Source organism: Kalmanozyma brasiliensis (genome assembly GCF_000497045.1).
Source record: "Kalmanozyma brasiliensis GHG001 unplaced genomic scaffold PSEUBRA_SCAF3, whole genome shotgun sequence".
Taxonomy (NCBI): domain Eukaryota; kingdom Fungi; phylum Basidiomycota; class Ustilaginomycetes; order Ustilaginales; genus Kalmanozyma; species Kalmanozyma brasiliensis.
The window spans coordinates 1,441,889-1,469,270 of NW_015961970.1; the positions used below are offsets into that span (position 1 = coordinate 1,441,889).

General features: G+C 57.6%; 10 protein-coding genes across 10 annotated transcripts; 5 read left to right on the forward strand and 5 right to left on the reverse strand.

Moving 5' to 3' along the window:
• Nucleotides 1-91: 91 nt before the first annotated feature.
• On the reverse strand, nt 92-2,290 carry PSEUBRA_004396 (Tannase/feruloyl esterase; the record flags this gene model as incomplete). The annotated part of the gene is made up of 1 exon (XM_016437942.1): nt 92-2,290. One exon carries the CDS (start codon nt 2,288-2,290, stop codon nt 92-94), a length of 2,199 nt encoding a protein of 732 aa, XP_016291482.1.
• Nucleotides 2,291-4,288: 1,998 nt separating this feature from the next.
• PSEUBRA_004397 (Protein kinase domain protein) lies at nt 4,289-5,795 on the forward strand (the record flags this gene model as incomplete). The annotated part of the gene is made up of 2 exons (XM_016437932.2): nt 4,289-4,325; nt 4,621-5,795. The coding sequence occupies 2 exons, from the start codon at nt 4,289-4,291 to the stop codon at nt 5,793-5,795; spliced, it is 1,212 nt and encodes a 403-aa protein (XP_016291483.2).
• Nucleotides 5,796-6,373: 578 nt separating this feature from the next.
• PSEUBRA_004398 (Rab-GTPase-TBC domain protein) lies at nt 6,374-7,626 on the reverse strand (the record flags this gene model as incomplete). Its single annotated transcript, XM_016437944.2, has 2 exons — nt 6,374-6,763; nt 6,835-7,626. 2 exons carry the CDS (start codon nt 7,624-7,626, stop codon nt 6,374-6,376), a joined length of 1,182 nt encoding a protein of 393 aa, XP_016291484.2.
• Nucleotides 7,627-8,097: 471 nt separating this feature from the next.
• Nucleotides 8,098-9,360, reverse strand: PSEUBRA_004399 (Zinc finger, RING/FYVE/PHD-type; the record flags this gene model as incomplete). The annotated part of the gene is made up of 1 exon (XM_059465297.1): nt 8,098-9,360. The coding sequence occupies one exon, from the start codon at nt 9,358-9,360 to the stop codon at nt 8,098-8,100; it is 1,263 nt and encodes a 420-aa protein (XP_059321516.1).
• A 2,850-nt stretch (nt 9,361-12,210) lies between these two features.
• PSEUBRA_004400 (Ribosomal protein L30, ferredoxin-like fold domain protein) lies at nt 12,211-12,726 on the forward strand (the record flags this gene model as incomplete). The annotated part of the gene is made up of 1 exon (XM_016437927.1): nt 12,211-12,726. One exon carries the CDS (start codon nt 12,211-12,213, stop codon nt 12,724-12,726), a length of 516 nt encoding a protein of 171 aa, XP_016291485.1.
• A 2,332-nt stretch (nt 12,727-15,058) lies between these two features.
• PSEUBRA_004401 (uncharacterized protein) lies at nt 15,059-16,651 on the forward strand (the record flags this gene model as incomplete). Its single annotated transcript, XM_016437938.2, has 1 exon — nt 15,059-16,651. The coding sequence occupies one exon, from the start codon at nt 15,059-15,061 to the stop codon at nt 16,649-16,651; it is 1,593 nt and encodes a 530-aa protein (XP_016291486.2).
• Nucleotides 16,652-16,991: 340 nt separating this feature from the next.
• On the reverse strand, nt 16,992-18,929 carry PSEUBRA_004402 (DNA replication/checkpoint protein; the record flags this gene model as incomplete). The annotated part of the gene is made up of 1 exon (XM_016437951.2): nt 16,992-18,929. The coding sequence occupies one exon, from the start codon at nt 18,927-18,929 to the stop codon at nt 16,992-16,994; it is 1,938 nt and encodes a 645-aa protein (XP_016291487.2).
• A 338-nt stretch (nt 18,930-19,267) lies between these two features.
• Nucleotides 19,268-21,241, forward strand: PSEUBRA_004403 (Riboflavin synthase-like beta-barrel; the record flags this gene model as incomplete). The annotated part of the gene is made up of 1 exon (XM_016437924.1): nt 19,268-21,241. The coding sequence occupies one exon, from the start codon at nt 19,268-19,270 to the stop codon at nt 21,239-21,241; it is 1,974 nt and encodes a 657-aa protein (XP_016291488.1).
• A 1,910-nt stretch (nt 21,242-23,151) lies between these two features.
• Nucleotides 23,152-24,448, forward strand: PSEUBRA_004404 (Protein kinase domain protein; the record flags this gene model as incomplete). Its single annotated transcript, XM_016437935.1, has 2 exons — nt 23,152-23,487; nt 23,657-24,448. 2 exons carry the CDS (start codon nt 23,152-23,154, stop codon nt 24,446-24,448), a joined length of 1,128 nt encoding a protein of 375 aa, XP_016291489.1.
• A 1,246-nt stretch (nt 24,449-25,694) lies between these two features.
• Nucleotides 25,695-27,341, reverse strand: PSEUBRA_004405 (Proteasome component (PCI) domain protein; the record flags this gene model as incomplete). The annotated part of the gene is made up of 1 exon (XM_016437952.1): nt 25,695-27,341. The coding sequence occupies one exon, from the start codon at nt 27,339-27,341 to the stop codon at nt 25,695-25,697; it is 1,647 nt and encodes a 548-aa protein (XP_016291490.1).
• Nucleotides 27,342-27,382: the final 41 nt, after the last annotated feature.

The window sequence follows — 27,382 nt, forward strand, 5'->3', positions numbered from 1 at the left end:
AACGAATGGTGGTGTGAGCCATCAAGGGAGTGCGTTGACGGTTGACAGAACAGAAGACGAAGGATGACGAGCTTGACACCTAGGCTCACGTTCAAGAGCACTCGAAGGCGCTTGCATCACTCGTATCCCTCCTCCCGCCCCTCCTCAACCTCGCCTGCATGGGATACGCGCACAGCGGCCTAGTCAACCTGACCCCGTTCCCAAACGGCGTCTTGTCATCGCTCCTCTTCGGCGCGCCACCATCCTCACTCCTATATGCCGTTCCAACCATCTCATTCGGTACCCTTCCCTTCTCAACCCACTCCATGAGCGCCAACAACATATCGTGCTTCGCATCCGCCCTGAGAGGCCTTGCACCCGGCTCGATCTGACCTGCGCCGCCGAAGTTCCAGCACCCTGCTCCACCTCTGCAGTGCAGCATGCCAGGGATCATGTACAGCTTATAACTCTCGCTCGCCTTTTCGCCCACCACAGCGTGGACCCGCTCGAAGTAGCGTGGCGAAACGAGGGGTGGTACAAGGGGATCTGCCAGTCCGTGGTAGTGCATGAGCTTTCCACCTGCGTCGAAGAAGCGGCTGAGGTCAGGGATGAACGTGATTGTTTGGCCTGCATCGAGACGTTCGCCGGCGTCGATGATGGTGGGTGTGATAGCCGTGCCAGCGTCGAAGATGAAGAGGTCGGAAGTGGAGTTGAGGACTTGATAGTGGAACCAGGCTGAGGGAGAGGCACCAATTTTGCCCACGATCGCGTTGGAGATGGTCCAACCCATCTCGCTGCCGGGAAGAACGGCTTCCCGTATGAGACGGGTGGAGATCGTGTAGTCCGTGTAGATGGATGAGAGCGTTTGCAGTTGCGGGTCGGTCAGACAGGTGGGCGCGGAGGGATTCGGTGGTGCGCTGTCTTTTGAGCTGCTTGCGCCTCCGCCAGGAACCTCCAGAGGTGCCGAAGGGTCCGAAGCGGGCTGCGGCGACACCTGTCTAGGCAGCATGATGTGCTTGAACCGCTTAGCATGCTTGATCAGAGACTCGGGCGCGGTCTCCACGCTGTCGCTGCTCGGCGCGGTGCCTTTGCCGGTGCAGCCGATCAGCTTCGCAAAGTCAGGCTTGCACGACCGAGGATCCGAGACGATTCCGTCGACGACACCGTCGCTCGCATCACATGCCTGTAGTACCGCCTTGTGGATCATAGGGTAGGCGCTAGGCGGGAAATGCCCTTCGCTCTTGTTGTTAGCCAAAAAGGTGTTGACGTGCACCTGGTACGCCTTGAGCTTGTTGAACTCGATTGCGGGGCTGCCAGCTAGGACACCGTCGCAGTCGAGCGGATATCGTTGCGCTTCTGCCATGGCCGCTCTACCTCCGGTGCTGCACCCTTTGATGTAGCTATAGAAGACGTGCAATTTGCTCTCTGGAACGACATTGTTTTTACCCTTCGTACTGGGCGGAACACCGTAGAAGAAGATGCTTACGGCAAGCTTTGCGACCATGGTAGAAAGATGGATTGCTCGGTGGAGCCAGCCCTCTGGATTGTCGGGCAGCCATTTAGTGCCAGCGAACGCGCTGAAGTGGCCACCATTGGTGCTGGCCACGGCGACGCGGTATCGCGCCATCGTCTGCTTCATCTCTGAAAAGGCACTGGCGCCACTCAGACCACCGCCGACCACAAAGACGAGCCGTTTGGTCCAGCCGGACGTGGGCGCGCGTTTGAAGTTGGCTTTGAGGGCCTGAGCCTCACTCTGCTGGTCGGACGAGTAGGATTCGGCCTGCACAGTGTCGTCCGTGGTCTCGTCTTCTTCGTTCGTGTCGGGTAGAGGCAGCCACACCTCAAAGTGGGCCCGACTATGCTCGCTCGTGCTGACCATACCTCCAATTCGGCAGAAGGACGGCAGACCACCGCTCTGGCTGTAGGGAGCACGTGATTCTTCTCCGTACCCATCATCCGCGATGACAGCCTTCTTGCCGAATCCAGCAGAGACAGACATGGCACCCGCCTTGTCGTCCTTCGGACCGAAAGAGGTCTCGGGGATGACAGAGTAGAGTTTCTCAGCGGTAGGATTGGACCCAGCGGGGTAGTGGAAAGCGTACGTATCGCTTATCTCGAGCGGCACACCATCGCTTCCGAGGCCCTCTAGGAGAAGCTCTTCGAGACTATCAGGAAGGTCGCTGCAGCTTTGAGCGATGCCGGGTACATCTTGGCGGGCTCGAGAGGATGCTCTGTGGACCAGAGTAGCTCTGGCTTGAGTGACAATGGCCACGGCGACCGCAATCATAGGAACACGCCCGAGCACGAGCATCTTGTGGGCCTCAAAAGGGGAGATGAGAAGGGCTTGTGTTTCAGTAGTGCTACGGGACGAGTCCAAGGAGGCTTTTATACGTTCCGGTGAAGATCCTTTGTTTGCTGGACCTGCATTGACGTGCTTCCACGCATCAATGTCGAGGTCAGAGGCACCCACACCCACGAGCTGAGCTAAGATGAGATTTGTCTGGTAAGTAACAGCGAAACGGTACATACGCTCCATATCTCGCGGTGGGTAGAAACTCGATCGACTCAGCCTGGGACGAAAGCATGTTGATTCATACGCTGTGGGATGGCAGTTGAGCGGGTGGCGATGATGACGACGTAGATGAGCTGGCGGTCCGTTCAGCACCAATCTTCATCACAGACTCCAACCGAAATGGAGTCATGAGGACCGTAACGACCCTGGCCGATCTTCCAGTCCCATCTGCTTCGCGAAAGACCAAGCTGGCCAGGTTCACTCGTTGATAACTATCGAAGAGCCGATCATAGCTGGGAAGGTTGGCGGTATTGGACAGTGTCGAGAGGCGCTCTAACAGGGAACTGGCGAGCCAAAATTTGGTTAACAGGGAGACCCAAGTTTCGCTCCTCTCAGCCATCAGTTGCATGGTCACGAGGGAAGGTAAGCCCAAAAACGGGGCCGCACACGGACCACCTCGTTCGACATCTCGAAGAGACCAACACACGCACACACTCACACAAGGCTCCTTGTCCTGCCCTTGTCTATAGAAGAGACAGGAATGGCATCGTCCTCTGCTACGTCGATGCACCGCACTTTGACTGGACAAAGGTCTGCATCGACGTCAAAGCGGCTCATAGTCTCGTACTGGACAGAAAGGAGCACGGTCGAGATGGGTGGGAATGGCTTCAGACGGGGTCAGGTGAACTCAGCCTCTCGGCTTTGCGGAGAATTCTGGTGCTGACAGTCGGTGGCTCGTGATCAAAGAGCATGTTATGGCAAGCGAGCGAACTCCCTCCTCGTCGAGTCGAGTCTTGTTTGAGCCATCATTGTCTGAAGGGGGCGTCTCTGCAGATTTGTTGAGATGCGGAACAGCGAAAAAGTGGTGGCTGCGCCCTGGGACAAATACAATCGAGTTGAAATCAGCTGCAGCGCCAGTCTATGCGGTTTGTATTGGGTCACCAATTTGCACTGTATTCAGGTCCGCTGCCAGGTTCGCTCTGCAGCTCAAGTGCCCGGGTAAGCTAGCGCAGGAAATCAGAAAAAAAGAAAAGAGGACTCAGACCCGCGTTCGGTCTGGCCCCTCCGCTAGAAACCAGCGGCCTCGCTTTCGCTTTGGTTGTGTGTGTTGGTGTGTTTGGGCGAGCAGGTGAGGAACCGAGCGAGCACGGACAGTCAGTCACCCAGCCAATTAGAGAGCCATTTTCGAAAATTGGCAGGGCTCGTCTGCCCTCTGTCTGTCTGCAATTGGCCTCGCAGCAGCGAATGCTGTTTGACTCCACTTTGCAGCTCTGTCTCTCCACGCTCCACGCCACGGTCCGCGTCTCTCTCTCTCCCTTTTTGGCTTTTGCATTGCTGGCTGCTCATCACCTCGCTTCTCTTTTAGCTCCATCATCTCGACACTCGAACACGGCCAAAACACGCATCGACGCTAGCCTACTGCGCCGCCATCTGTCTTCGTTGCACCTACACCGCCTCTGCAGGCATCGCGTTCCGTTTACCGTCTCCGTCGCCGTCGTTGCCGCACCAGCATCAGCCTGACCGCAGCAACCATCGCACGACACTCGAGCAGTCTGCTTGACACGGATTTCCTCGTTCATTCCCGCAACTCGCTGCCAAGCATACCCGCACTCTGCCGCCCTTCGCACGTCTCGACCGCTCCATCGTCTGCCTTCTTCGGATCTCCCGAGTCGACTCACGGTGTCAACAGTCACAGCACCCTTTACGCCCCCACCTCCACTCAGCAGCATTCCAGTCAGACAAGCGACCACCACGTCCTGCTGACAAGTCACGTTCTGCAGCTGTCCACGCTTGAACATGTCCAACGCGCCAACCAACGGCGTCAAAATGAATCGTAGGTATCTCTCCGCTGATGCTGAGCTCATAGGCCTTGGTCTAGCCTCAAGCGTTCCAGTCGGACTGCGAATGATCCTGCCTGCGACGCATCAGCCTCTCTACCCGCACATCTTTGCGTAGTTTGGGAAAGCGGCCATGACGTCGAGGAGCCCGCAGGCACTAATTAAACGCAAAGACCAGGCCGACTCAGCATCAGAAACCTCGTACTTCAAAGACCGCAGCTTACTGACTCTTCGACCTTCTTTCTCTCCGTCTTTCCGTTCTTCTATGATCCTCGCATTCCGATAACCCAGCCCTCGATGATCCCAACAAAGTGATCAAGGTGCTCGCCTCGGACGGCAAGACTGCCGAACAGCGAGAGATCGCCTACACCAACTGCAAGGTCATTGGAAACGGAAGCTTCGGTGTCGTCTTCCAGGCAAAACTCGTATCGTCGCAAGGCTCAGAACCCGCCGAGGGTTCCAGCAAGGACAGCGATGAGGTGGCCATCAAGAAGGTGTTGCAGGACAAGCGCTTCAAAAACCGTGAATTGCAGATCATGAGGATCGTCAAGCACCCTAACGTCGTCGACCTCAAGGCATTCTTCTACTCGAACGGCGACAAGAAGGACGAGGTCTTCCTCAACCTTGTGCTCGAATACGTGCCAGAGACGGTCTACCGCGCATCGCGCCATTACGCCAAGCTCAAGCAGACCATGCCTATGCTGCTCATCAAGCTCTACATGTACCAGGTTCTGCGCAGTCTCGCCTACATCCACTCGATCGGCATCTGTCATCGAGACATCAAGCCCCAAAATCTGCTGCTCGACCCCTCCACCGGCATCCTCAAGCTCTGCGATTTCGGTTCGGCGAAGATCTTGATCGCAGGCGAGCCCAACGTCAGCTACATCTGCTCGAGGTACTACCGAGCTCCCGAGCTCATCTTTGGTGCTACCAACTACACCACCAACATCGACATCTGGTCCACAGGATGTGTCATGGCCGAGCTCATGCAAGGGCAACCGCTCTTCCCCGGTGAGAGCGGTATCGACCAGCTCGTAGAGATCATCAAGGTGCTCGGAACGCCATCTCGAGAGCAGATCAAGACCATGAACCCCAACTACATGGAGCACAAGTTCCCTCAGATCCGACCGCACCCCTTCAGCAAGGTCTTCCGCCCGCGCACGCCTCCCGATGCGATCGACCTTATCTCGCGACTGCTCGAGTACACGCCCAGCGCACGTCTCACGGCTGTTGAGGCGCTCTGCCACCCCTTCTTTGACGAGCTGCGAACGGGCGAGGCCCGCATGCCCAACGGACGCGAGTTGCCGCCCCTTTTCAACTGGACCAAGGAGGAGCTTTCTGTCCGACCGGACCTCATCTCGCGACTGGTGCCTCAGCACGCCGAGGCGGAGCTCCTCTCGCGGGGCATCGACGTCCACAACTTCCAACCCATCCCGCTCGAGTCGATGAAGGTCACGCTCGACTAAGCGGTGGCACGACGGTGCGGTGGTGGCAGCAGGGCGGAGGAAGGTCGTTTCTGTCGCACGGCTCGGCGTCGCGAGGTATCACAGGATTCGCTTGGGTCGGCGAGGTGCCTGAAGGAGTCAACACCAATGCTGGGCGTGGCTCCGATTCGGGGCGATACTGTCGAAGCAACTCCCGACGACGCGACGCTATCGTCGACGCTGCATTCTGCCCACACCGTCAATCGCATGGGAAAGCAGGACGGCGCGCTTGCTCATGAACCTCTGAACGGGATCATGCACCTTCGAACATCAAAATCGCACCCCAGACCGCCTCGAGCATCCTCACTTGCAATCTGTACATACCACGCCTCGATGCATCCCCCCCTCTTCTTCTCAAGCCAGGCGCGACAAAACCTTCTCTCCCTCCTCACCCTCAGTCGTTTCCTCGGTCACTCCCCCGTTTTCAACTGTCAAAGAACCTCTCTCGTGTGCTAGTAGCTCTCTCATTTTTGCACCTTTATGTCAATCGTGTGTCAACAACTCCTGTGTGGTGTGATGAGATGTCCTTTACAAGCGTGTGATGTGGGTATATGTGTGAACTAAGTGAAGCCGACCACGCTATCCGGATGGTAGGGATGTCTTACGAGCTCCTCGAAGAGGTCTCTCGGTACGTCTCTGGCTAAGGTGACAGTGACGCCGATGATCTTCCTCGCATCTAACGGCGGAAGATGCCTGAGCAGCTTCATGGGGCTGGAACTGTCCAGCAGGCTTTCGCGCATGATATGCAGCTGGGCCACGATGCAGAGGACGTTAAAGTGGACGCCGAAGGCGAGTAGGAAGTCCCACAGCTGAAGGACTTCTGGTAGGGGCGGGGTGCAGGCGCAGAGCGTCATGACCGAGGGAAAAGCGTAGATTTCGGCGGAGAGGTTCTTGCTCCGTAGATGGGTGAAGAGTGGTTCGTCGAGGATCTCGAGGCATCGATCGAGCAGCTGTTCACGAAACACAACGGGTCAGCACTTCAACTCTTCAAATTGTGAGTTCGGATGCGGTCAATACGTACCTGCAATCCGCGGTGGACGCCAGCCAGCGTCGGTTGAACATACAACGGACAACATCGCTCAATGAAAGCGCTGAAACAGCGGAACGCCTCGACCTCGCTCCCGCACGCATACAGAAACGGCGCCGCCAACACATTCATCCCTTGCACATAGCCGAATTCGTACACGGCCTCCTCGCCAGAATGCTTCCAAACAAACGCATCCAGCAGCCTGATCAGTTTGCCTTCGGCAACGCGCTCTTTGAAACCCTGGTCCGTGGCGAGCGTGCGGAAGGTGTCATTGCGGATCTTGTCGTGCGCTGAGGATGGGCCGCGGGCGACGAGCGAGAGGTATGAGGCGATGTCGAGCGTGGGTAGCGAGAGCAGGAGCTTCCAGACAATCGAGCGGTAGGTCGAGGATGTGGGTGAGAGGGTGTGATCGGGTGGCAGGGGGGTGGTCAGGATCTTGTGCCTGATCTGCGAGAGTGGGTCCGAGGATGGCGCGGGGAGCGAGGAGAGTGTCGTATTGGGCGAATCGACGAGGCGGCTGGGTGGATTGCGAGGGTGTGGGGAGCCTCGAGTGCTTCCGCGAGAGGAAGTGCCGCCTCGACCGCGTCGACTGGTGCCAGTGGCAGATGCATCAGCTCTGGTGGTCCGCGAAGGGGTCGTCGAGGACTGCATCTGAGCGAACAGTCGCTTCCACTCTCGAGCACTGCTGCCCGCCGCATCTTCGCCACCGCTGCTGCCCGTGTTGCGGCTCAAGATGCTGTCGACCGTGCTGGGTCCCGGCGAGGGAGATGAGATCATTGCGTCCATGGTTGCGCCTTGCTTGTCGCTGTTGTGGGATGGTGTTCGAGAATCGAGAAGCAAGATTCACACAGGAGATGGTGTTGGACCCTGAAACCGCAGCGCGCGCCCCTAACCAACACTTCCCACCAAAAATTCATCACGCGTCACGGCACAGCAAGCTGATCGTCTCAACCTTGGAGTAGGATTGCAGCGCTCATGAGCACACACTGCTTATTAGGCTTCTGTTCGCCGCGGATCATAGCATCTATAGGAGGACGTAGCGCTAGAGCGGCTGTATTGGAGAATGCGTAAAAGTACAGATGTTGAAACAAGAGATGCTAGACATGCGAGAGGAAAGTTGCGACAGCCTGTATCGTCAAGTGCGGCTGATGCTGAAGGAGATGGGTATGATGTGATGCTGAGAAGACAGACGGATTGGATCCATTGCGGGAACCCATGCGATTCAACGTCCGAGAATGAGATCGAGAAAAGATGGGGTCAGACAAAGACCTCCCAAGCTGAGTACTTGCTGTTTGGTTCCTTGGTGCACTTCTGCTTGCAGCCCTCGACGGGGCATTCGAAGCGTTTCGGTTTCTTCAGATTCTTGGGAGTGGCATCGGTCGGAGCTGCGAGTGATGCTGCAGCTCGAGTGCGCGCTGAGGTTTTGGTTACCTTTGCGGGTGGCTCATCTTCCGTAGCCTCGATGGCTTTCGCTTTGCCTTTGGCTTTGCTCGATGTACCGGTAGCAGCGGTTTCCGGTGATGGCACAGGAGCTAGACCGCTCAAACGATCCACACAGCGCCCGTCGATGACGTGTCCGCAGGGCAGCGCCCAGATCCTCTCATCGCCGTTCGCACCTGTCACCAACGCGAAGCGACAGCATGCACAGATGGGTGTAGTGTCGGGTAACGGACCTGTGACGACGGCCTTGTCGTCAAAGTACGTATCGAGGTCGACTGGGGGCTCGATGATGGAATGCGTGAACCCAGGCTGCGGCTCGTACGGGTGCGTCCACTTTGGATCAAACTTCTGCGGCACCTTGCGTTCCGCGTTCTGCTGAGGGCTTCCGTGACCATTCGGATGCCAGCCACGCAGCAAGCTACCTATCAGCTCCATGCCGTATGTAGGCCCGAAACCAAAATTGCCAAACGAGAAGTCTCCACCTAGACGCGAGGCGAGGTTGGCATCCGAAGTGGCGGTGGCGGTGGTGGTGGTGCTTCCCCCACTGCGTCTGGCTGTGGTTGTGCTGGCAGATGGTAACGCTGCGCGTCGTTGCGGATGCAGAGGATGTCGTGGTGACGAAGAGGAGCCAAGCACGCCAATGCTCTGCGGGATGCGAGATCCCGCGCCGTGCGGCCCGCGTCCAATATCATCATGGAAGCGCAGTGACGACGCCAATGTAGACGGATCGTATGGGAACATCCGTGTTGCTGATGCCGTTCCCGAGGAGAAGGACCTTTGCAGGGAACGAGACCTCCGGACGGGTTCGGACCCTCCGGTGATGGTGAAGCTGTTGTCATCGTCTTCGTCATCGCTACCAACGACGATGGGCGCGTGAACAGCCGGAGAACGATTTGGTGGAGCTGCTGGGTTGGGCGTGGTGCCGTGTGAGGAGGGACCGGCCGCATGGGGAGCATTTGACGACCAATCGAGGATATGCGTCCCGCTTCTTAGCGCCGGCGGCGGTGGTGGCCTAGGCCTGCCATGAGCTGGCGGCGACTCCTCGGTGAGATCGATGACAGCGCTGTGTGATCGACTCATGGTGCGGAAACACAGCGGAGATCCAAGCCTTGAGATGGAGCGTGGTGGTAGTAGGAGCGATCTTCGGAAAGATTCGGCCTCCTAGGTAATCGTTTGGGCAGTCGAAGCTGCAGCTAGATTCCTGTCGCTGAGTTAAGGTTTACGTCGACAAGGACGCTTTGGCAGCTCGCCGGTCACGAGATTGATCGTGAGCGAAGCTCGACAGCACGCTAATGGTGGGTGCAAGGCGGCTGCCTCGAGACAGCAAGCAACCTTCAGTGGGCAACCTTTGGTGTCAGCCGAGACACCGCCTGGAAGGACTGAACTGGCAGGATAGGGCTGTAACGGCCAGCGCCCGCCGGGAAAAGGCAGATCGTGCCAGCGTCAAACGCGCAGAATCGGCTGCGCAGCAGAGATCGCTGATGTGGAAGGGGCTATTGCGTTGACATGCAGCGACTTCATTTCGAGGTTGACAAGCGACGGTCAACAGCACGGGTCTTGTAGTTCCGCACAAAAGCTGAGCTAGCCTTGGCAAGGACCTGGAGTAAGCCTTGTTCTCGGACTTGCGGGCCGCAAAACTTGATGATGGGACGGGTACGGTGGGGTGTTCAATCGTGCGAGGCAGCCTGACGGCAGTGGCTAGTGTGATATACGTGAAGTTGGCCAAGGTTGAGCCGTGGTTTTGTAATTGCTTTGTGGCGAAGGCGCAGCCCAAATGCAGGCGAGCCGGGATTTGTGTGTGTGATTTCGCATGCGTGACCCTTCAGGTGTTGCTTCGAGAGTGGGCGTAGTCGCTTGCGAGATGACGTGAGGCAGAAGACAGAGGCAAAACAAAAATCTGTTAGGCCGACGTCCTTTTTTCATTTTCAAGCTTCAATTTCGACCATACGTGCGAGACCGGTTCGCGACCCTGGCTGGAGGAATTTTCCAGACTGCGGCTTGAAGGGAAAAAGGCGAAGTTTTTCGCTGGAGCATCCAACCACACTTTCTTCGCGAAGCAGACAAAAAGTCGCGAGGGTCAACCCCTCCCTTCTTCCCGCTCTTCTCACCATCCATCCCTCCTCCCTCCCATTGTCGACCACTTGTATCCTCGGTGCAAGTGCGTCGATTGCAGTGCAGAGCGTAAGTGTCTCCTCGACTTCAGCGATGGCCAACGAGCTAGGTGTTGCTCCACCCCAATTCAACCCCCCCTTTTCTAGTGATGACTTTTGACTCCTTTCCCCGGCCTATACGACCATGCCGAGACGATAAGGAAGCTCGTGTCGCAGCGAGCTCTACTATTCTTTTGTGCATGCCAGCACACTTCTGTCTGATTCACGTTCCTGCTCGTTGCTGTTGTCGCTTCACGCGATAGCCGCAGCGGGTCAGCGGCACCTGGCTCACCACCTGCGCAATCGCGGTACATCCATATGGAAGAACGGCAGCTGATCAATTCGCCGTTTGCTCTCGTATCGTTCATCGCTCGTAGTCATACCGCTTTTGGTCGAACTGTCACGTCCTCCCCCGAGCCGCACACTCCCACTGTCAGCGTAAGTATTCACAGCAGTCAACATCTCGACAGACACAACCACCCTCCGAAGCACAACGCAAGGCGTCAGTAACCCAAGTCTCCGACGATGATAAATCTGGTATCCAACCAAATTCGCAGTTTCCACTCTAGGACCCTTGCATCCCCCCTGGGGGATGGGGCATCTTGGCTCTCCTTGCGAGAGATTCATATGGGATGTTGCAGCCATCTTTTTCGGAAGAGGTCCACGGCACGAACCCTCCTCTGTTTACAGAGGAGAGCCGGTGTGGCCAGCGCCGCCTTCTCGAATCGCTTGTATCGTCTGGATCGCAGCCGGCTTTGGTCCGATGAGGGTTTGCAGACCTTCCTTGGAAGTCTGAGGGGCATCTCTACCCTTTTGGGTTCTCTGCTGTCGCCGATGCGCGTGCTATTAACGGGTGCTTGTGTTTGGCGTCGTCCGCAGTCTGCAGTCTTCCAAGACATCTTGCTGACTTGCTCCTTGCTTCCACACCACCTCTTCGTACACCTTCTCGCACGGCCTCGCTCGATCCTGAACCGATCTTCGCGGTGAACAGTCCTCCATTGTACAATAGATTCACTTCAAGGCGCACTGTTCTGGACCCCACCTCCTGCACGGTGCGTATCGCAATTCTCAGCTCCCATGTCGATTGATGACACCTTTGATCCGCTCCGCCTTTTTCGGTTTGCTGCTGGCAAGTGCAGCTGCTGCTTCTGCCCTCCGTCCCGATGCCATGCCACCTCGAAGGAGACAACGTTGCCGACTAGCAAGATGAGCTACTCAAGTAAAAACCGATGTGCATTAGGAAGAGCCGTCGTGAGCGGGCGGTCTGCGTGCTCCTTTGCGTCTCGCATGGGCATAGCGAACGGAGACGATATTTCCGGCTCGACGCAGCTTCGTGCTGGAATTCTTTCTGGTGCTTGAGGCAGCTCGGGCGGGTTGTCGATCGCTGGTGCTTGTCTTCAGAGGTCTCGTCTGGCGTCGAGCGAATCCTATGTTCATCCCTTGCCAGAGCGTCTCCGTGGTCGACGGGTCCCATTCGGGACTCTCCTGCGTTGCAGACGCTCCGAGGTTGATTCGAGCTTGGACTCCCACGTCTGGACGAGATAGTAAAGTTTGGGTGCCGCGTTTCGCAAGGTCGAAAGTCTGGTTTCCTGAAAAGTCGGCGACGTTGTTCTTCAGGCGAGGCATAGCATACGGGGCAGTCGCAGAAGGTGCAAGCAGGGCAGATCAGCGCAAGGAAGATCCGGCACTTCGACATCGTTGATGATGACGCTCAGCCGACTAACTTCTTCCTCGGTCTCCTTTCGTGACATCTTTCTGCCGCCAACAGATCAAAGCCAAGATGTCTTTCCTCGCACGCAACTTTCTCGGTCAGACAAGATCGAGGCTGTCTCGCCAGGCTCTTTCCACCTCAGCATGGGGTATCCGTCACGAGTCGTCTTCTTCTGCTGCCCAAGCCACGGTGGCATCCAGCTCCACATCCAGCGAAGCAGCACCAGCGACGCACTATCGCATCACGCTCCGACGATCGGGGATCGGCATGCCCGAGAAGATCAACCGAACTCTGCAAGGTCTTGGTCTCAAGAAGCGCCTTCAATCGGTGTACCGCCCCATTGGTGCCGACATGGCGGGTGCCATCCTGGCCGTCAAGGAGCTCGTCCACGTCGAGAACGTCCGTCGGCTGCAGGAGGCGGATCAGATGCTGCTGAGCGACGAGGAGGCCATCTGGGTCAACGAGACTGGCGAGATTGTCGACCCTGGCAAAGCCGCAAAGAAGGCGCCCCGCGGCTACAAAATTGTCGGCAACGTTGTGAGCGAGGTGCGTGACCAGCAGATCAAGAGCGGCTCTTCTGCATAGGCCTCTCCGCTTCACGCTCGCTGTCTCTCAATACCCATTTGTTTCCCATGGACACGGTTCCGAATGCTGCCGGCTTGACCCCTCATTGACTTCAGGCTAGCACAGTGATTACGTTCGAGGGCTAAAGGGACACGAATGCTGAGAGACGTGGGTGACTCGCCATCGGAAGGGCCGGAATAGTCTCACGGCTGCACCCGATGGCTGATTTCAGAGGGTGACGAGAGCGTTGACCACCGTGGCTTGGCAGGTGGACCCTGAATTCGTGGCTCGAACTTGGCTTGAGTCAGATGCGTGATTCGAGCTGTGGCCGTCTGGATCGACGCCGGGCATGACTCATGACAGGATCATCTTAGGCCATCAGATTGCTCTTGGTGCCTCGACCGTTCCTCGCATCTGTCGTTGCGCTCGCTCCTCTCATTCAGCCTCTTGGAGACGAAGCTTCGCTCGGGGCTTGCCAAGATGATGCGAGGGCAACACAGCTCGGATTTTCCGCTCGAACCGCCGCCGCTCGCTTTGGAGGACCGCGGTTGTGGAAGCGAGGCGAGTCCATGCGTGATCAGGCGGGCAACGAGCAACAGACGAGCACCACTCATCCAGTCGGGATCGTCGATTCAGGCGGGGGCTACTGTCAACACGGGTTTGCGAGGCGGGTTCCGCCGTTGCGCAAAGATGAGGCGATCGAGCGTCACAAGCAACTCAAATTTGCCAGATTTGCGGGGTTGAGAAGCTAGCAATGCAAAGCGGACCGCATCTAGGCCCTCTGTCTCGTGACGCAAGTGGGACAGATCACTCGCCATCGGAAAGTTACGCGTGCTTGCGCGTCGATGATGGCCAGTTTCACGAGCCGGTCCTCGCCATCGTCAATAGAGTTTGGCTTGTAATGTACCTGGTCGCAGTCACACAGCTGACCACTGACCCTTCGCTTTATCACACCAGATGAGGTGGGATCAGATGGCGAGAGACAGGGTCGAACCTTGTTGTGGGTGGGGCGACTCAGCCTCCCGCTCGATGGCGTCTTTTTCTTGCTGACGGAAATGCAGGTGCAGCTGATGCAGCTGCCACGCAATTTTCTCCACATTTTTCAAGATTAATTCGACCCTAAAAGCTTGATGCCAGTTTCCTACGCTCTGCAACGCCTATTTTTTCTGTTGTCCTTCTTCAAGGAAAAAAAAAAAAAGAAAGTCAGGCGCTCCGGTCTGTTTGACTCCGCTGCTGGCGAAGGCCGGGCTGGCAGCTTATCGCGCAGGAGGGCCGAGTCACCTCGAGAGGGCGGAGAGTCGTATCACACCAGACCGGCTGTCGGCACCTGATTGAGCGCTTCTTCAGCTCCAGATCGGCGTCGAGGCCGCCTCAACTTCGGCAGCTGTGGAGCCGTGGTCTGGCTTATCGTTGTCTTGCGCGGAAGCACGCGCCCATCTGACGTGGCACGAAGGGACCAAAGGGAGGGCACGGTCAAAAGCGAACCCACTGAGATTGCTAGCTGTTCACGCCGGCGAGGGACGGAGCGTGGCTTAGCTGACCTAGTCGATCATATGAGGGCGAGCCAACGTGTGATTGCGAATGGATTGCGACTGGTCGACTTATGGTGTGACTGTGCCGTGTCTCGCCTCAGCAAACTCGTCAGAGTCATGCAAGAGAGTGGTGCAGTGAGCCAAAATAAATGTCAACTGGACCCTGACTCGTCTTATCAGGATCGCCTCAGCCTCGCCCTCGCCCTCGTCCTCATCCCTGGCCCCCTCATTGACTCCTGGCGATCCAGCATCTCCTCCTTCTAGACGATCATTGACCTTTCACTCCTACTCCCACTCCCACCACCATCCCATCTATAACCTACTTCATCGACATCGCTGCGCCTTCAATAATTCCCTTGCGTGCCGAATCCCACCAGCCTTCGCCGAGCCAGTGAACGCAGCCTCCTGATACTCAAGATCATGCTTGCCTAACACCAACGCTCTAGCTTGTTGCTGCGTCCGTTGCAGCGAATCTAGTCGTACGCTTCGTAGCTGCCGTAACTCCTTATCATCGCTCCTCCGCTTCAGCCTCTCCGCTGAGCCCTTCTCGACATAGTCCGCTTCCCCATCATGGATGTCGGTCACCTTCTCCACCTTAGGGCAGTCTAATCGCCGCCCTTCATCAAGGCTTTGTGCCTGAATCCACTTGTAGTTCGGACTTCATTTCGCGACGACAGCATTCGCTACTGTCACACCTGCACCCTGCATACATCTTTCTTTAATCACCGGCAGGGTTCCCGCCACTCAGTAGCCCTTTCGACTCAGCCGTAACTTTCTCGCCTGTCCACTGGCCGCTTGCCCATCGCAAGACGAGCTTCGACATGGTCTCTCTACCACGCCTATTTCAGGCCGCCACAGCACACGAAGGTGCCCCGGTCCCTCCTTCCCCATCAATACGATCCGCCGATCCTAACAAGACGGTGACCAACATGACTGCGCAGGGCGGCAGCTCGCCGACGGCCCTCGGCATTCCCGGCAGCCTCAAAGCAATCTTCGGTGCTTCCGATGCCCACAACCCGACGGCAACTGACGAGTACGTTGACGAGATTCTTCCGGAGTATCTTCCGGGCTCCTTGCTCAGTTCCAACGCTACCATCAGCCGTCGATCTCGCCTCGACGATTCCGCCGGCGAGGGTCTTCGCAGGAACGTGCTTGTCCGTAACGCAATGCTGTCAAGCCTGGAGCGCGAGCGTCGACAGATGTCTCAGGAGATCCTGGATTACTATACTGTGCCATCTAGCCCTACCGAGGGTGCGAGCAGTACGGCCGTCGCCTTGGACGAAGAGGCTCAGTTCTTCGAAGACCTGCTCTCGGAGCTGAGCGGTGGGGATGGCTTCAATGCCGCAAGCAGCGAGCTTCCACCGACGGGCCCAAGTCCCCTCGGACTGTGCCCGATCAAAGACGACGCAAAGCTTCCTACCGACGAGGAAGACTTTGTCAAGCTCGACTCGGACCTTCCATCGGAGCCAGTGCTGGCGCAGCTGGTATCTTCTTCATACCAAGCAGCCCCACGCGAGGCAGCCCCTGAGGGCTCGCAGCTGCGCGCCAAAGTCGTCGACAGGAGCGCACTTACACTGGTCGACTCCTGTGTAGCATCCTGCTCGGAAACCCCTGGCAGCGACGAGTCAAGCTTCGCAGAAGCAACTTCTCGCCTAATCCCTGCTTCCAGCTGCTGCTCTGGCTACCCGAACGTCTGCCCATATCCTGCCACAAGCAGCTCTGTGGGAGGCTCATCCGAGGAACTTCCAGCTCTGGTGGATGACAACGACAGCGACCTCGACGAGGATGAGGACGAGGACGAAGTCGAAGATCAGGTTCAAGATCGCCATGAAGGAGAGGTAGTGCGCGCGACGGAGAACATTGCTGCCGGCTCAGAAGGCTGCGCGATGCTGAATGCAAACGGCGACGGCACGCTGTCTCGCCCGCTCTCACCGCTTCTTTCACCTGTCCATTCCGTGTACGCCGACTACAATGCCTTCCGTGATCCGCTCTCGCCGGAGCCTTCGCGTCCAACCTCGCCCATGTCCAGTGCCTCTTCAAAGGGCGACGGGGATGCGACCAGTCCTCTACTCCTGCCGTCAGACATCGGCCCGCTGCCGTCGCTGGCTGAGTTGTCGCTGCAGCTACCTGCAGCTGCAGGGGTCGACTTGCTCGCTCGCCCTCGCGCATTGGCTGGTGCATGGTTCGACAACAAGCTCGATACACCCGCTGCCAGCTCTAGCGCAGACCGCATGCGCTGGACCACCTCTCCCGCCACATACTTCCGCTCCACAGCGGTAGCGTCGTCATCGTCATCGACGCTGGCCAGTCACCATCCTCCTAGATTCGGTATCGACTATACTCGCAGCAACTATCCTTCTACGACGGCAGAAGACTCTACCGAACACTCCGTTGTCGTTCACTGGTCACGTTGAACGTTTCCTCACGTTCTCGAAAGATGGCCTTTCCATCAACCATTTCTCGCTCTCTCAGTTCCGCGTCCTGCATCCTCAAAAGCCTTCGCATCTCGTCCCCGCATCCGCATTTGTTCTGTCTCCTAGCTTTCACCTTTCCGCTGATCACAGCGTTGTACTCTTGCCCGATACCGTCTCACTTGTACCATGCCTTCTCCTCCTCAGTACGCTCCATACCCGTAGGCCTTTCTCTTCGTAATGTCACGCATGCCCACAATCACGATCTTAAGAGACACGGTGTCAGAAGCCTGGAATGTGAAAGAGTGTGGTTGCGATCAAAGAATGTAAAGACAGTGTGTGCTTACGCGACATCTTGCAGCTCGATCTCGGAGTCGAGGAAGGTGAAGTCCTCCTCGACCTCCTGTTGCCAATCGTCGTCGTCATCATCGTCTGCTGGAGGTGCACCGCCATCTCCTTCTTCTGAAGCATGGCCATCGATCTCGCCATCGCTGTGTGTCGCGGACGGCTGTAGCGTGCCGAACCTAGCTTCGGGATTGAACGTCTTTGGGATCCTCCTCTTCCTGCTTGCCGCGGTGGGGTCGAAGATGCCGTTCAACAGCCGATCCTTTTGCTGACGTTCGCGTTTGGCGCTGGGCGCATGTCGTACGGGCGAGAGCTGCAGACCTGCAAGCCCATTGGCTGAGAAATCCTCGGCGTCGCTCTTGGGTGAGGCGAGAAGGTCGACTGCATACATTCCCGATTTGACGGATGTCGGAAGCGAGTAGTCTTGTTCGCCGTCGGAGAGCGGAGAGGAGGCGCGTTGCGGGTACAGTTGATAGGGAGTGATGGAGATGGTTCGCGGCTCGTCTTCGTCCGACAGCTCGACTCGGTGCACTTTGCGCCACGTTTCCACACCAGTTCTGTTCTCCACTGCTTTTGCATCTTTGTTGTTGTGGTTCGAGCTGAGGGCTCGAGTGGGACTGTTGTTGGGATCGAATTTGGAAGCGGTGCAGGGGCGGACGGTGCTGCTCGGCACGGTGAGCTCTGTGTGCGGCGACGAAGCGCGGTAGCGTGCGGGACTGCTCGATGCCAACCCCGCCTCCTCATCGTCACTGCTCTGGGGCAGCTGTGTCGCTGCGCGAATCTTATGCTTCTTCCCCAGCCCTTCCTCGTCCACGGTCGATCCGGCCTCGCGCGCACGTCGCCTCGCCACATGCGCCGCAAACAGCCCGCCCACAGCCGTGCTCGGCGCATCGTCCATGATCTCATCGTCCGAGGAGGGAAGGCTGCCACGCGCGGCAAACGACGCCCCGAGCCGATCGGCGCGTGCAGGCGACGCGAAAAGCGGTCGGAACTTCGAGGCTGATCTCGTCGCTTTGTGTGGGGACTGCATTTCCTCTTCTTCTTCTCTGGAGTGTTTCTCGTTGTTTCGCGTTGCACCGCGGGCTCGACCGAAGATACCGGAGGAGGGGGCAGGATCGCTTGCCCTCCCTTTGACCTTGCGATTAGAGGCGAAGCCGAATGCACTCAAGCCCTTTTGCACCGCTCGCGGCTCTGTTTGCGCCCCCACGCCTGGGCCGGATACGACCCGCCGGTTTGGAGTGGGTGGTACGTCCTCGCCCCGCAGTCGCTTGCGCGCTTTCGTGCGCGGCGTGTACACTGCCAGGGCCGCGTTCAGCGCTGCGTCGCTCGGTGTACGGCGGGAAGGCGACTTTGTCGGTGTGCGAGTCTGGAGAGTGCTCCGCAGTTTTGAGGGAGAAGAAGTAATGTACTGCGCTGCGGAGGGTGATTTGGTCGGTGTAAAGCTGTTGCGTTGGAGAAAGGGCTTGGTGGGCGTGAGGTCGACTTCGATAAGCGAGCGCGCTGGGCTGGCGGGAGAAGGCTTGGAGGGTGAGGCGAAGGGGTTGCGACTCTTGCCCGGTGTTGCCGAGGGCTTTGTTGGTGTGCGAAATGGATTCCGCGACGGCGTACCTGCGTCCTTCACTGAGGGTCGTTTGGATGGCGTCCCTGCGTCCTTTAGCACCTTTCGTTTGGATGGTGTTCTAATCACCTCGTCCAGGCGCTGCTTCGAGCTCGACGGCACCGCCTCCTCGTTCAATCGCCGCTTTGAGCTCGATGGTGCATCGCTACGTCTCGGTTTCGGCTTGGCAGCAGCGTCGCCACCAACAGCTTGCCATGTGTCGTAGGTGCCCGCGATGCCCGGGTCCGCGAGGATGTCTCGCTTGGTTGGGTCTCGCCCGTGTTGCGCCTTGAAGGCTTTCTGCCATGTTTTGAGCTCTCGCCGGAGGAGCTGCTCCATCTTCTTCGCTCCTGCAGCGCTGGCGCTGATGAACAGGATGAAAGAACAAGGTGCTGAAAGGCAAGAGAGGGTATGATGGTGAAACGAGAAGATTTGCAAGAATCGTGTGGAGTGCGCCTTACACTTTACGCGTCGCGCGTGTTTAGGGGCGTTTTTTACGATGTTACATCCGCGGAGCTGAGGCGCTAAGGCTGCAGCTGGCCGCCTGTCAAGGACTGAGACCCTGCAGTGATACTCTTAACCCCGCACGTGCAGCTGCTCTCGAACGTGGTCCATGGTGATGTCAAGTCCCTTCTCGCTGTCCACTTCCATCCCCACTCATCTCGACTTCGCCCAACATGAACGCCTCGCACGAATGGCACGCCGGCGAGCTAGCCATCCAGACCGCACTGGGCCACAAAGACGCCGTTGCTGGAGCGCACTCGATCTTCCGCCCGCAACTCACCGCGCAGCACCAGCAGTTCTTTCCCGCGCTCAACATCTTGCCGGTATGCACGCTTGACGCGCAGGGTCGACCGTGGGGATCCTTTCTCGCCGCTTCTGACGGTGAGGCTGGATTCGTGAAGTGTCCTTCTTTCTCGTCGCTCATCGCGACCGGCATGCGGCTGCACGAGGACCATCCTGTCGAAATGGCCCTGAAGGAAGGCGCGAAGTTCGGTATGACTTCGCTGGTCATGGGTGATGATGCGAGCTACCAAGGGCCGGGATTGAAGCTCATTGCTGGTGTAGGGGTTATGTTTGACAACAGGCGGAGGAATAAGGTTGCTGGATTCATCAACGAGCGCAACACCGGCAGTGCAGAGGAGCGATCGATCCAGGTCGAGGTGCTGGAGAGCCTCGGCAACTGTCCGAAGTACATCAACACGAGAAGGCTTGTCACAAACCCGCAGCACAGCTCAAAGATGCTACTCAAGTCGCTGGAGATTAATTTGGGCGAGGGGCTGCCGAAGGAGACGCTGGAGCATGTTGCCCAGGCAGACGCAGTGTTTTTGGCCACGAGGTACACAAGTCCAGTGCAGACCATCTTCAAGTCTCGGCTCGGAATCAATATTCGCGGTGGCAAGCCGGGCTTCGTGCGAATCACCACCGAGGAGGGACGGACGGTGGCCTATCTGCCGGACTACTCGGGAAACCGCTTCATGTCCTCCCTCGGCAACATCCACAACGATCGAGTCGCAGGGCTGACCATCCCGCTGATGCAAAAAGGACGGCCGATCGACGTGGTCTACCTCACAGGAACGGCGGTGGTGCTGCTGGGCAAGGAGTCGAGCAGCATCTTCCCTGGTGTGTCCACATGCGTGCGGATCGAGGTGACAGGGTTTATGCATGTACAAGACGCAGTGCCGCTCATGGCGGATGACTTCGATCCGAGCGACGGCGTGGAAGACTTTGAGGAGAAGGGGGAGGACGGTGTGGGGTGGAGCCCGTATAACCCACCAGTGCGGCGGTTGCGCTCTGAGCTCGGCGATCCGTCTTTCGATCAGGGGACAGCTAACGAGGCGACGCTGATCAAGTTCCAGGCGCATACGCAGACCCTCGCCACATTCACATTCCGACTCGCGGAGCCGGTGAGGTATAGGGCAGGCCAACACGTCATCCTCGACTGCAGCTCGCTGCTAGATTCAGAGGTGAAGGAGTATAAGCACATGTCGGACAGAAGGGGTGGCGAGCAGGAACTCAACGACAGCGGCGTGCGGACGTGGACGATCAGCTCGGGGCCAGGAAGCGCAGATGAGCTGCAGGTGACAATGCGCAGGGTGGATGCTGGGAGGGTCACACCGAGGATGTTTGAGTTGGGGGCAAAGGGGGAGGAGGTGAAGCTGCCGGTGCTTGGTGTGGGAGGAGAGTTTGTGCTGCCCAAAGAGAAAAGAAGGATGGTGTGGGTGGCTGCTGGGGTGGGTTTCACGCCTTTCCTGAGCTTCTTGAGCCACCTAGCGAAGGGGACGGAGCAGATGGATGTGACGATGGTGCTGGCGGCGAGCAGGGCGGAAGTGGGGACGCTGCTGCGGCTCATACGTACTGCCACCGCTGGTGCAGCCACGACAGGCAAGCTGGTGATCCACGTCGTCTCTGCAGGACTCGACTCGCAAACTCTTACCGCATCGCAGCCCGATTCAAGCGCCCTGGATGTCACCATTACACATCACGACACACGACTCAACCCGCAGCTGCTGTTGGACGTATGTCGAGGGGTTGAGAAGGCAGAGACGTGGGTATGCGGCCCGCCGGTGTTCGAAACGATGGTGATGCAGACGCTGGAGGAAGCGGGCTGGTCGGGCGAAAGCGTGCATCGGGAGTCGTTTGCTTTCTAGCTTTGTCACACTTGCTATCCCAGAAGTCACATCTTGGCGCGATTCATCGACGTGTCACCACATGCGCCTTCTGAGAAGTCACATCTCTGCGCAGCTGTTCACAGTATCTCGGATGTGCCTTCCGAAAAGTCACCTCTCGGCGCAGGTATTCTAACTTACGTCCCGTCACATTGACCATCCGAGAAGTCACGTCTTGGCGCGGCGAAGACCGCTTTGCCCACGCGCTAGATCACCTGCGCGAGACTATCGCGGGTGCGTCGGACCACTTCGATCTGTCCGCGCTTTGTTCACGATATCAGATTTGGCTCCACTGTAGATTCGGCTCAAGATCAAGGTTGGTGCGGCGTGTGACAATAGAGAGAAGGCGCAGTGACGAAAGGTCCCCACCACAACGTTACGGGCCGGCAAATTGTGCAGAAGCCAGGAGGTGCAGGAACAAATCTCGGCGTCTATAAGCCCACCATATGCGAAGGGTAGTATCACGTTCAGCTGCTTGCTGGCAGGGGCCCGAGCTGACCGACTGCCATCGGTGGATGGTCCGTCGATCGACCCGACGGTCTCGATGCAAAATCGAAGCTCGTGCTCCCATCGGACTGGAGTTCGAAGGACGGAAAGAACAGGGTAGGGCGCGGGCACAGATCGGTTCGACAGGTGACAAGCTCGCTTAAAATAGGCCCCCAGACACTCCCGCCTGAAACACCCGTGGAAGAACCAAGGCCGGGTGCACTCACGGCGCACTTTCAAGAACGCGAGCGTAGAAAGCGCTACGGCTGCGTCCGAGCGGTCGGCGTCGAATGCACCCGTATGGAAGGCGAGTCTGCGACCGCGACCTGTTAGCTAGTCTCTCGAGATAGAGTGATGGCCGGTTGCGGCCAAGATCGTCCTGATGGGCGGGGCTTAGCGCTCTTGATTTGGGCGTAAGTGCCTTTAGACAGCAGCACGGAGATAGTCACTGCGAAGCCGGGTAATTCGAAATTGGGTCGATCACGGATTTGGAATTGAGAAGCGTCAAGCCCCTTGCTGGCTGCTTCAGGGGGTATCCAAGCTTGAGCTTGATTTTGTAGTCGCGCGAGGGTCAGAGCGTTCGAACAAGCACCCCACAGCACAGCGCGGTATCGATTTTTCCCCTTTTTCTCGGATTATTTTTGGTGAATTTCGACATTTTCGAGCGACAGCAGGGGCAGAGCGAGTGGCTTGGGGATAGGCTGGAGTGGTGACTGCGCTGTGCTGTGCTGTGCAATCCAATTCAGGTTGGTTCGGATGCAGCTGTGGTTGGTTCGTTTCGGTGCGCCCGTCTGTCAGCCGTGCGAACAAATTGGCCAGCCGGTCTGGCCAAGGAAATTAGGAGGCAGCAGCCAGCAGTCACGCAAGCCCGGCTCCGTCAGCCTCGGATTCTATGGCACTCACGCATTTGCCCTGTTTCCTCTCCGCCCGCCCACACATGCACAAACAGAGACACTCACTCTTCGCTGGCTCTTTTCATCCGACTTTGCTTCACACCACATCTCCATCTCATCTCCATCATTGCTCGTTGCTCCTTCCTTCAGAACGAGTCAGCGGCTGAGTTGAGATCCTTTACCTATACAGCGCACCTCCTCCCACTCTTCCGCGTCCAACAACATCGGTCCTTTAACCGACTTGCATCGGCCAAATCACCCCTTTTTGCTAGGATCGCACCTTGCTTCCGCACCACACAGCTGAGCAGCTCATGGCAACCGCCTTCATTGCCGCCACCACAATCACCTCCTGATCAGCATCGCCCGCTCTTTGCTGCTCGTCGTCACCCTCACTCACTCACCAACTTAGCTCGGTCCCACCAGTCTCGACGCCAAGTAGCAAGCTGAGGCGTGCGCTTCGTCCCAACCATCATCTCCGCATCTCATCCTCTTCCGCAGTAACCAGCAGCAGTCATGGATCTTCGCGTAGGAGGAAAGTACCGAATCGGTAAGAAGATTGGATCCGGCTCCTTCGGTGACATCTACCTTGGCATCAACATCATCTCGGGTGAAGAGGTTGCCATCAAGCTCGAGTCGATCAAGGCGAAGCACCCTCAGCTCGAATACGAGGCCAAGGTCTACAAGACCCTCGCCGGTGGTGTCGGTGTTCCTTTCGTACGATGGTACGGCCAGGAATGCGACTACAATGCCATGGTCATCGACCTCCTCGGCCCTTCGCTCGAGGACCTCTTCAACTTTTGCAACCGAAAGTTCTCCCTCAAGACTGTCTTGCTTCTCGCTGACCAGATGGTATGTATCATGTTTCGAGCCGCTCCTCGACTCGTTGCGGTGTTTGGTGCTTCGCCGCCGACCACAACGCGAAGGCTCCGGCGCAGCAGCAACGGTCCCACAGATAATCAAATGACGTTCAGCAGACTGACTCAACTTTTCTCTATTGCTGCGCTTTTGCACATTACAGATCTCTCGCATCGAGTACATCCACTCCCGCAACTTCATCCACCGTGACATCAAGCCCGACAACTTCCTCATGGGCATCGGCAAGCGAGGCAACCAGGTCAACGTTATCGACTTTGGTCTCGCCAAAAAGTACCGCGACCCCAAGACTCACCTGCACATTCCCTACAGAGAGAACAAGAACCTCACTGGTACCGCTCGCTACACCTCCATCAACACCCATCTCGGCGTGGAGCAGTCTCGACGAGACGACCTCGAGTCCCTGGGCTACGTGCTCATGTACTTCCTCCGTGGCTCGCTTCCGTGGCAAGGACTCAAGGCGGCCACCAAGAAGCAAAAGTACGACCGCATCATGGAGAAGAAGATGACCACCCCCACCGAGCTCCTCTGCCGAGGCTTCCCCTCCGAGATGGCCATCTACCTCAACTGCTGCCGATCGCTTCGCTTTGACGACAAGCCCGACTACTCGTACCTCCGCAAGCTCTTCCGCGACCTGTTCGTGCGTGAGGGTTTCCAGTACGATTACGTGTTCGACTGGTCTATCCAGCAACGCAGCGAAGACGCCAAGGCCGAGCCCGTCGTCAAGCAGCAGCAGGTGCCCCAGCAGCAGGCCGCACAGCTCCCGCGCCGCAAGGTGCTGCCTCAGGAGGGTGACGAGGCTGTCAACAACGGCATGGATACCACCCGTGCCGCTTACGGCACTGCTCGACCCGCCGACAAGGCCTACCTCACCTCGCAGAACATGCCCAGCTCCTCTCGTCCTCTCAAGCGCGACGACCAGCCTGGCTACTACTAAGGTGATGCAATGGGCGGCAGTGCAATGAGTTCGCGAGGCATCTGCACTGGCTTGTCATCCCTTGTCGGAGTCGGTACTCGATTGGCAGGACGGAGGATGGATCGAAGACCTGGCCTCGCCCATCGCTTCCGATGAACGCCACAGCAGCAGGAGACCGGATACAGGGCCTCTCTTCAACGCTTCCATCTCCGGTCTCGATTCTGCATTCTCACCAACCTCCATCCACACGCTCTTGGCAACTTTCGTATCTTTTGGCATTCTTACGGCATAGACGGTCGGGCGACCGCTTGGTTTTGATCACGAACTTTTCATCTTCTTCACATTGGGCGTAGAACCGGTCTCACGCTCAGTCTTCCTCGCGGATATGCGAGAGGGCTTCGGAGGAATCAAAGGGACAGGTGTCCTCGTATCGTGATCATCAACCACAAACCGAGCAGCAAGGAAGTTACGTGCTGCTGCTTGCTCTCTCGACACGGCAGCAGCACGAACAGCTGGCTTTCCATCTTCCTTGTCAAGGCCCGACGTCTCATCGCCACCTTTCCATGCCACCAGATCTCGCCAAGATCGTTCTTCTCTTCTTCAGTCTCCTAGCAAAAGTCGACACCCCCCTCTCTCGCCCCCTTCTCTCCAACGCGACGCATCCATCGCAATGTGCAGCGTGTCGCTTCACGCGCATCATCGGTCCCGCCAAATGCGAGTGCAAGTGACGCTTCGCCGTACCGGGTTGCTTGCTCCGGATGCAGCCTGCATGGGCCCGTCGCTTCCCCAGCCCCTCTCAACAACGCCAACTGTCTACGGTCTTTACTCGTCAATGCATTTTCAACCGCTTCCCACCCCCAACTTCACCGCTTCAACTCGATGTTTGAACCTTTCACTCTGTTCCCCCCATCCCCACTGCTGTCGTCCAGTCCCCACGTTTGTTCATCACGACGTCACTCGCTTCCTCTGCACTCTCACGTCTTGAATCCCAATCATGCGTTTTTTTACCTTTCGTCGTGGCTTGATATTGAGGGTCCGAGTGCTGAGAATCTTGGTTGTGTGGTGCCAGTCTGTGACACTCCAATGCATGCAGCGATCTTGTTGCGAATCTGAGGTGCTTTGTCTCCGCCGAGCCTTCCATCACGATCACGCAGCGAAAGCACTCCCAACTCATTCTCGAGAAGTCTCTTCATCATCCCTCATCGCACACTCGCAGACCTCCGCGCACACGATCAAAGTTCTTGAATCAAATCATTGCATTACCTCTCTACTGCCCTCGAATGCCCGCACGGTGAATAGCCCACTCCTTCTCCACCAGGTGCGTAACCTTCTCGACGGTGCTCATCAACCTGTTCATGTCGCCGGACCAATCGTTGAGCACGTCGGCGTTGCTTTTGCGCTTTTCGAAGTTGACCACCCCCGCAGGGCGGTCCATCTTGGCGTAGATGGTTCCGCTCGAGACGAGGTCTGCGAGGCTAGACTCGGACTCTTTGGGGCTGAGGTCGAGCAGTTGGGCGAGACGGGGGAGGGTGATTCGAGTGTAATAGGATGAGATGACGCGAATGTTGTGTTCGACCACCCGTTTGTGCAGTTGGTCCCATCTGTGGGCGCCGTCTTTGGGCGACTTGCCTTCTTGAGCGGGAGCGGCGTTTTCGGTGGACGAAAAGGTGGGGGATTGTCGAAGGAGCGGACCGTACAACTCCTCGATCCCGGGCCACCGCATCAGCTCGGGCGTCGTAAAGCATTTCAACAAGTTGCGGTGCTCGGGAACCTCCTCCAACCCTGGACCGGCTTCGACGCGAGCCATGAGATCCGATTGCTCGTTATCAAACTTGCTCAAGGCCAAAAACACCACCACGTTCCGCAAAACCTCCCTCCTCTTCCCATCATCCTTCTTGACAGAGTCAGTTTCGAGGATCTCGCGATAAAACTTGCAGATGTCCAAAAACTTATCTTCCGCCAGCGCATACTTGACCATCAGATCGTAATACCGCAATTTAAGATCGTGATGCTTAGGGTTGTCAAAGATCTTGGTGTTGATCTTTTTGCTGACGATGGCCATTTTGGCCAGGTCGTGACGTTCGTAGTTGAGACGCATCTGTTCGAGGATGAACTCGACTTTCTCGCGACGATCCATGCTGCCGAACGTTTCGACGGCGAGGTCCTGGAGTGCGTCGGCGGCCTCGGTGATTTTGCCGTCGGAGTAGAGCATGCGACTGAGCAAAAGCGTGACACGGGCTCGTTCGACTTCCACGAAGATCTTGCCCTCCGTCACCGTGCGCAACAGCTCGACGAGTTTCATCCGCACCTCGGGGGTCACACCAGCATCACCGATGCGTCTACCAGCATCCATGAGTTCGAGCACCTTGGCGTTCTGTTGGCCGACTTTTTCGCGTTCTCGCTCCTCAGCGTCTTCCTGTCGTCGTCGTGCATCCTGCGCCTCTTTCGACTCTTTCTTGCCTTCGGTCGCTTCCTTTTTGGCGGCGAGTCGAGCTTCCTTCTCCCGTTGCTCCGCGGCGAGCTCGCGCGCCTCCTCGTCTTTCACCGCCGCCTCCCTCGCCCGCTCCTCCTCGGGATCCACCGCGTGGTGCAAGAAGCACATCACCAACTGCACCATTCGCGTCGTAGCCATCTTGAGCTGACCATGACGCTTGCTGAGACTCGTCACCGTGTCAGAGAGGAGCTGCCAGTTGGTCGACTCCGGCGAGGGAGTGTTGCGCACCAGCAGGATGGCTAGCAACAGGAGGCGGGTGGTCGAGGTCAAGTCGGCCGCATTGCGCGATTTCTTTTCCAAGGCAAAGACCTTTTCGAGTGCAGAGCTGAGGTTGGAGGATGCGAGGCTGCGAGCTTCGGGGATGAGCGCGTCTACTTCGGTGGTGTAGTCCGCTTCCTGCTTCTTTTCGGGTGCCGACATTGTGTAAGGCGGCCGGAGAGGCGGTCTGTGAAGTGATGTAG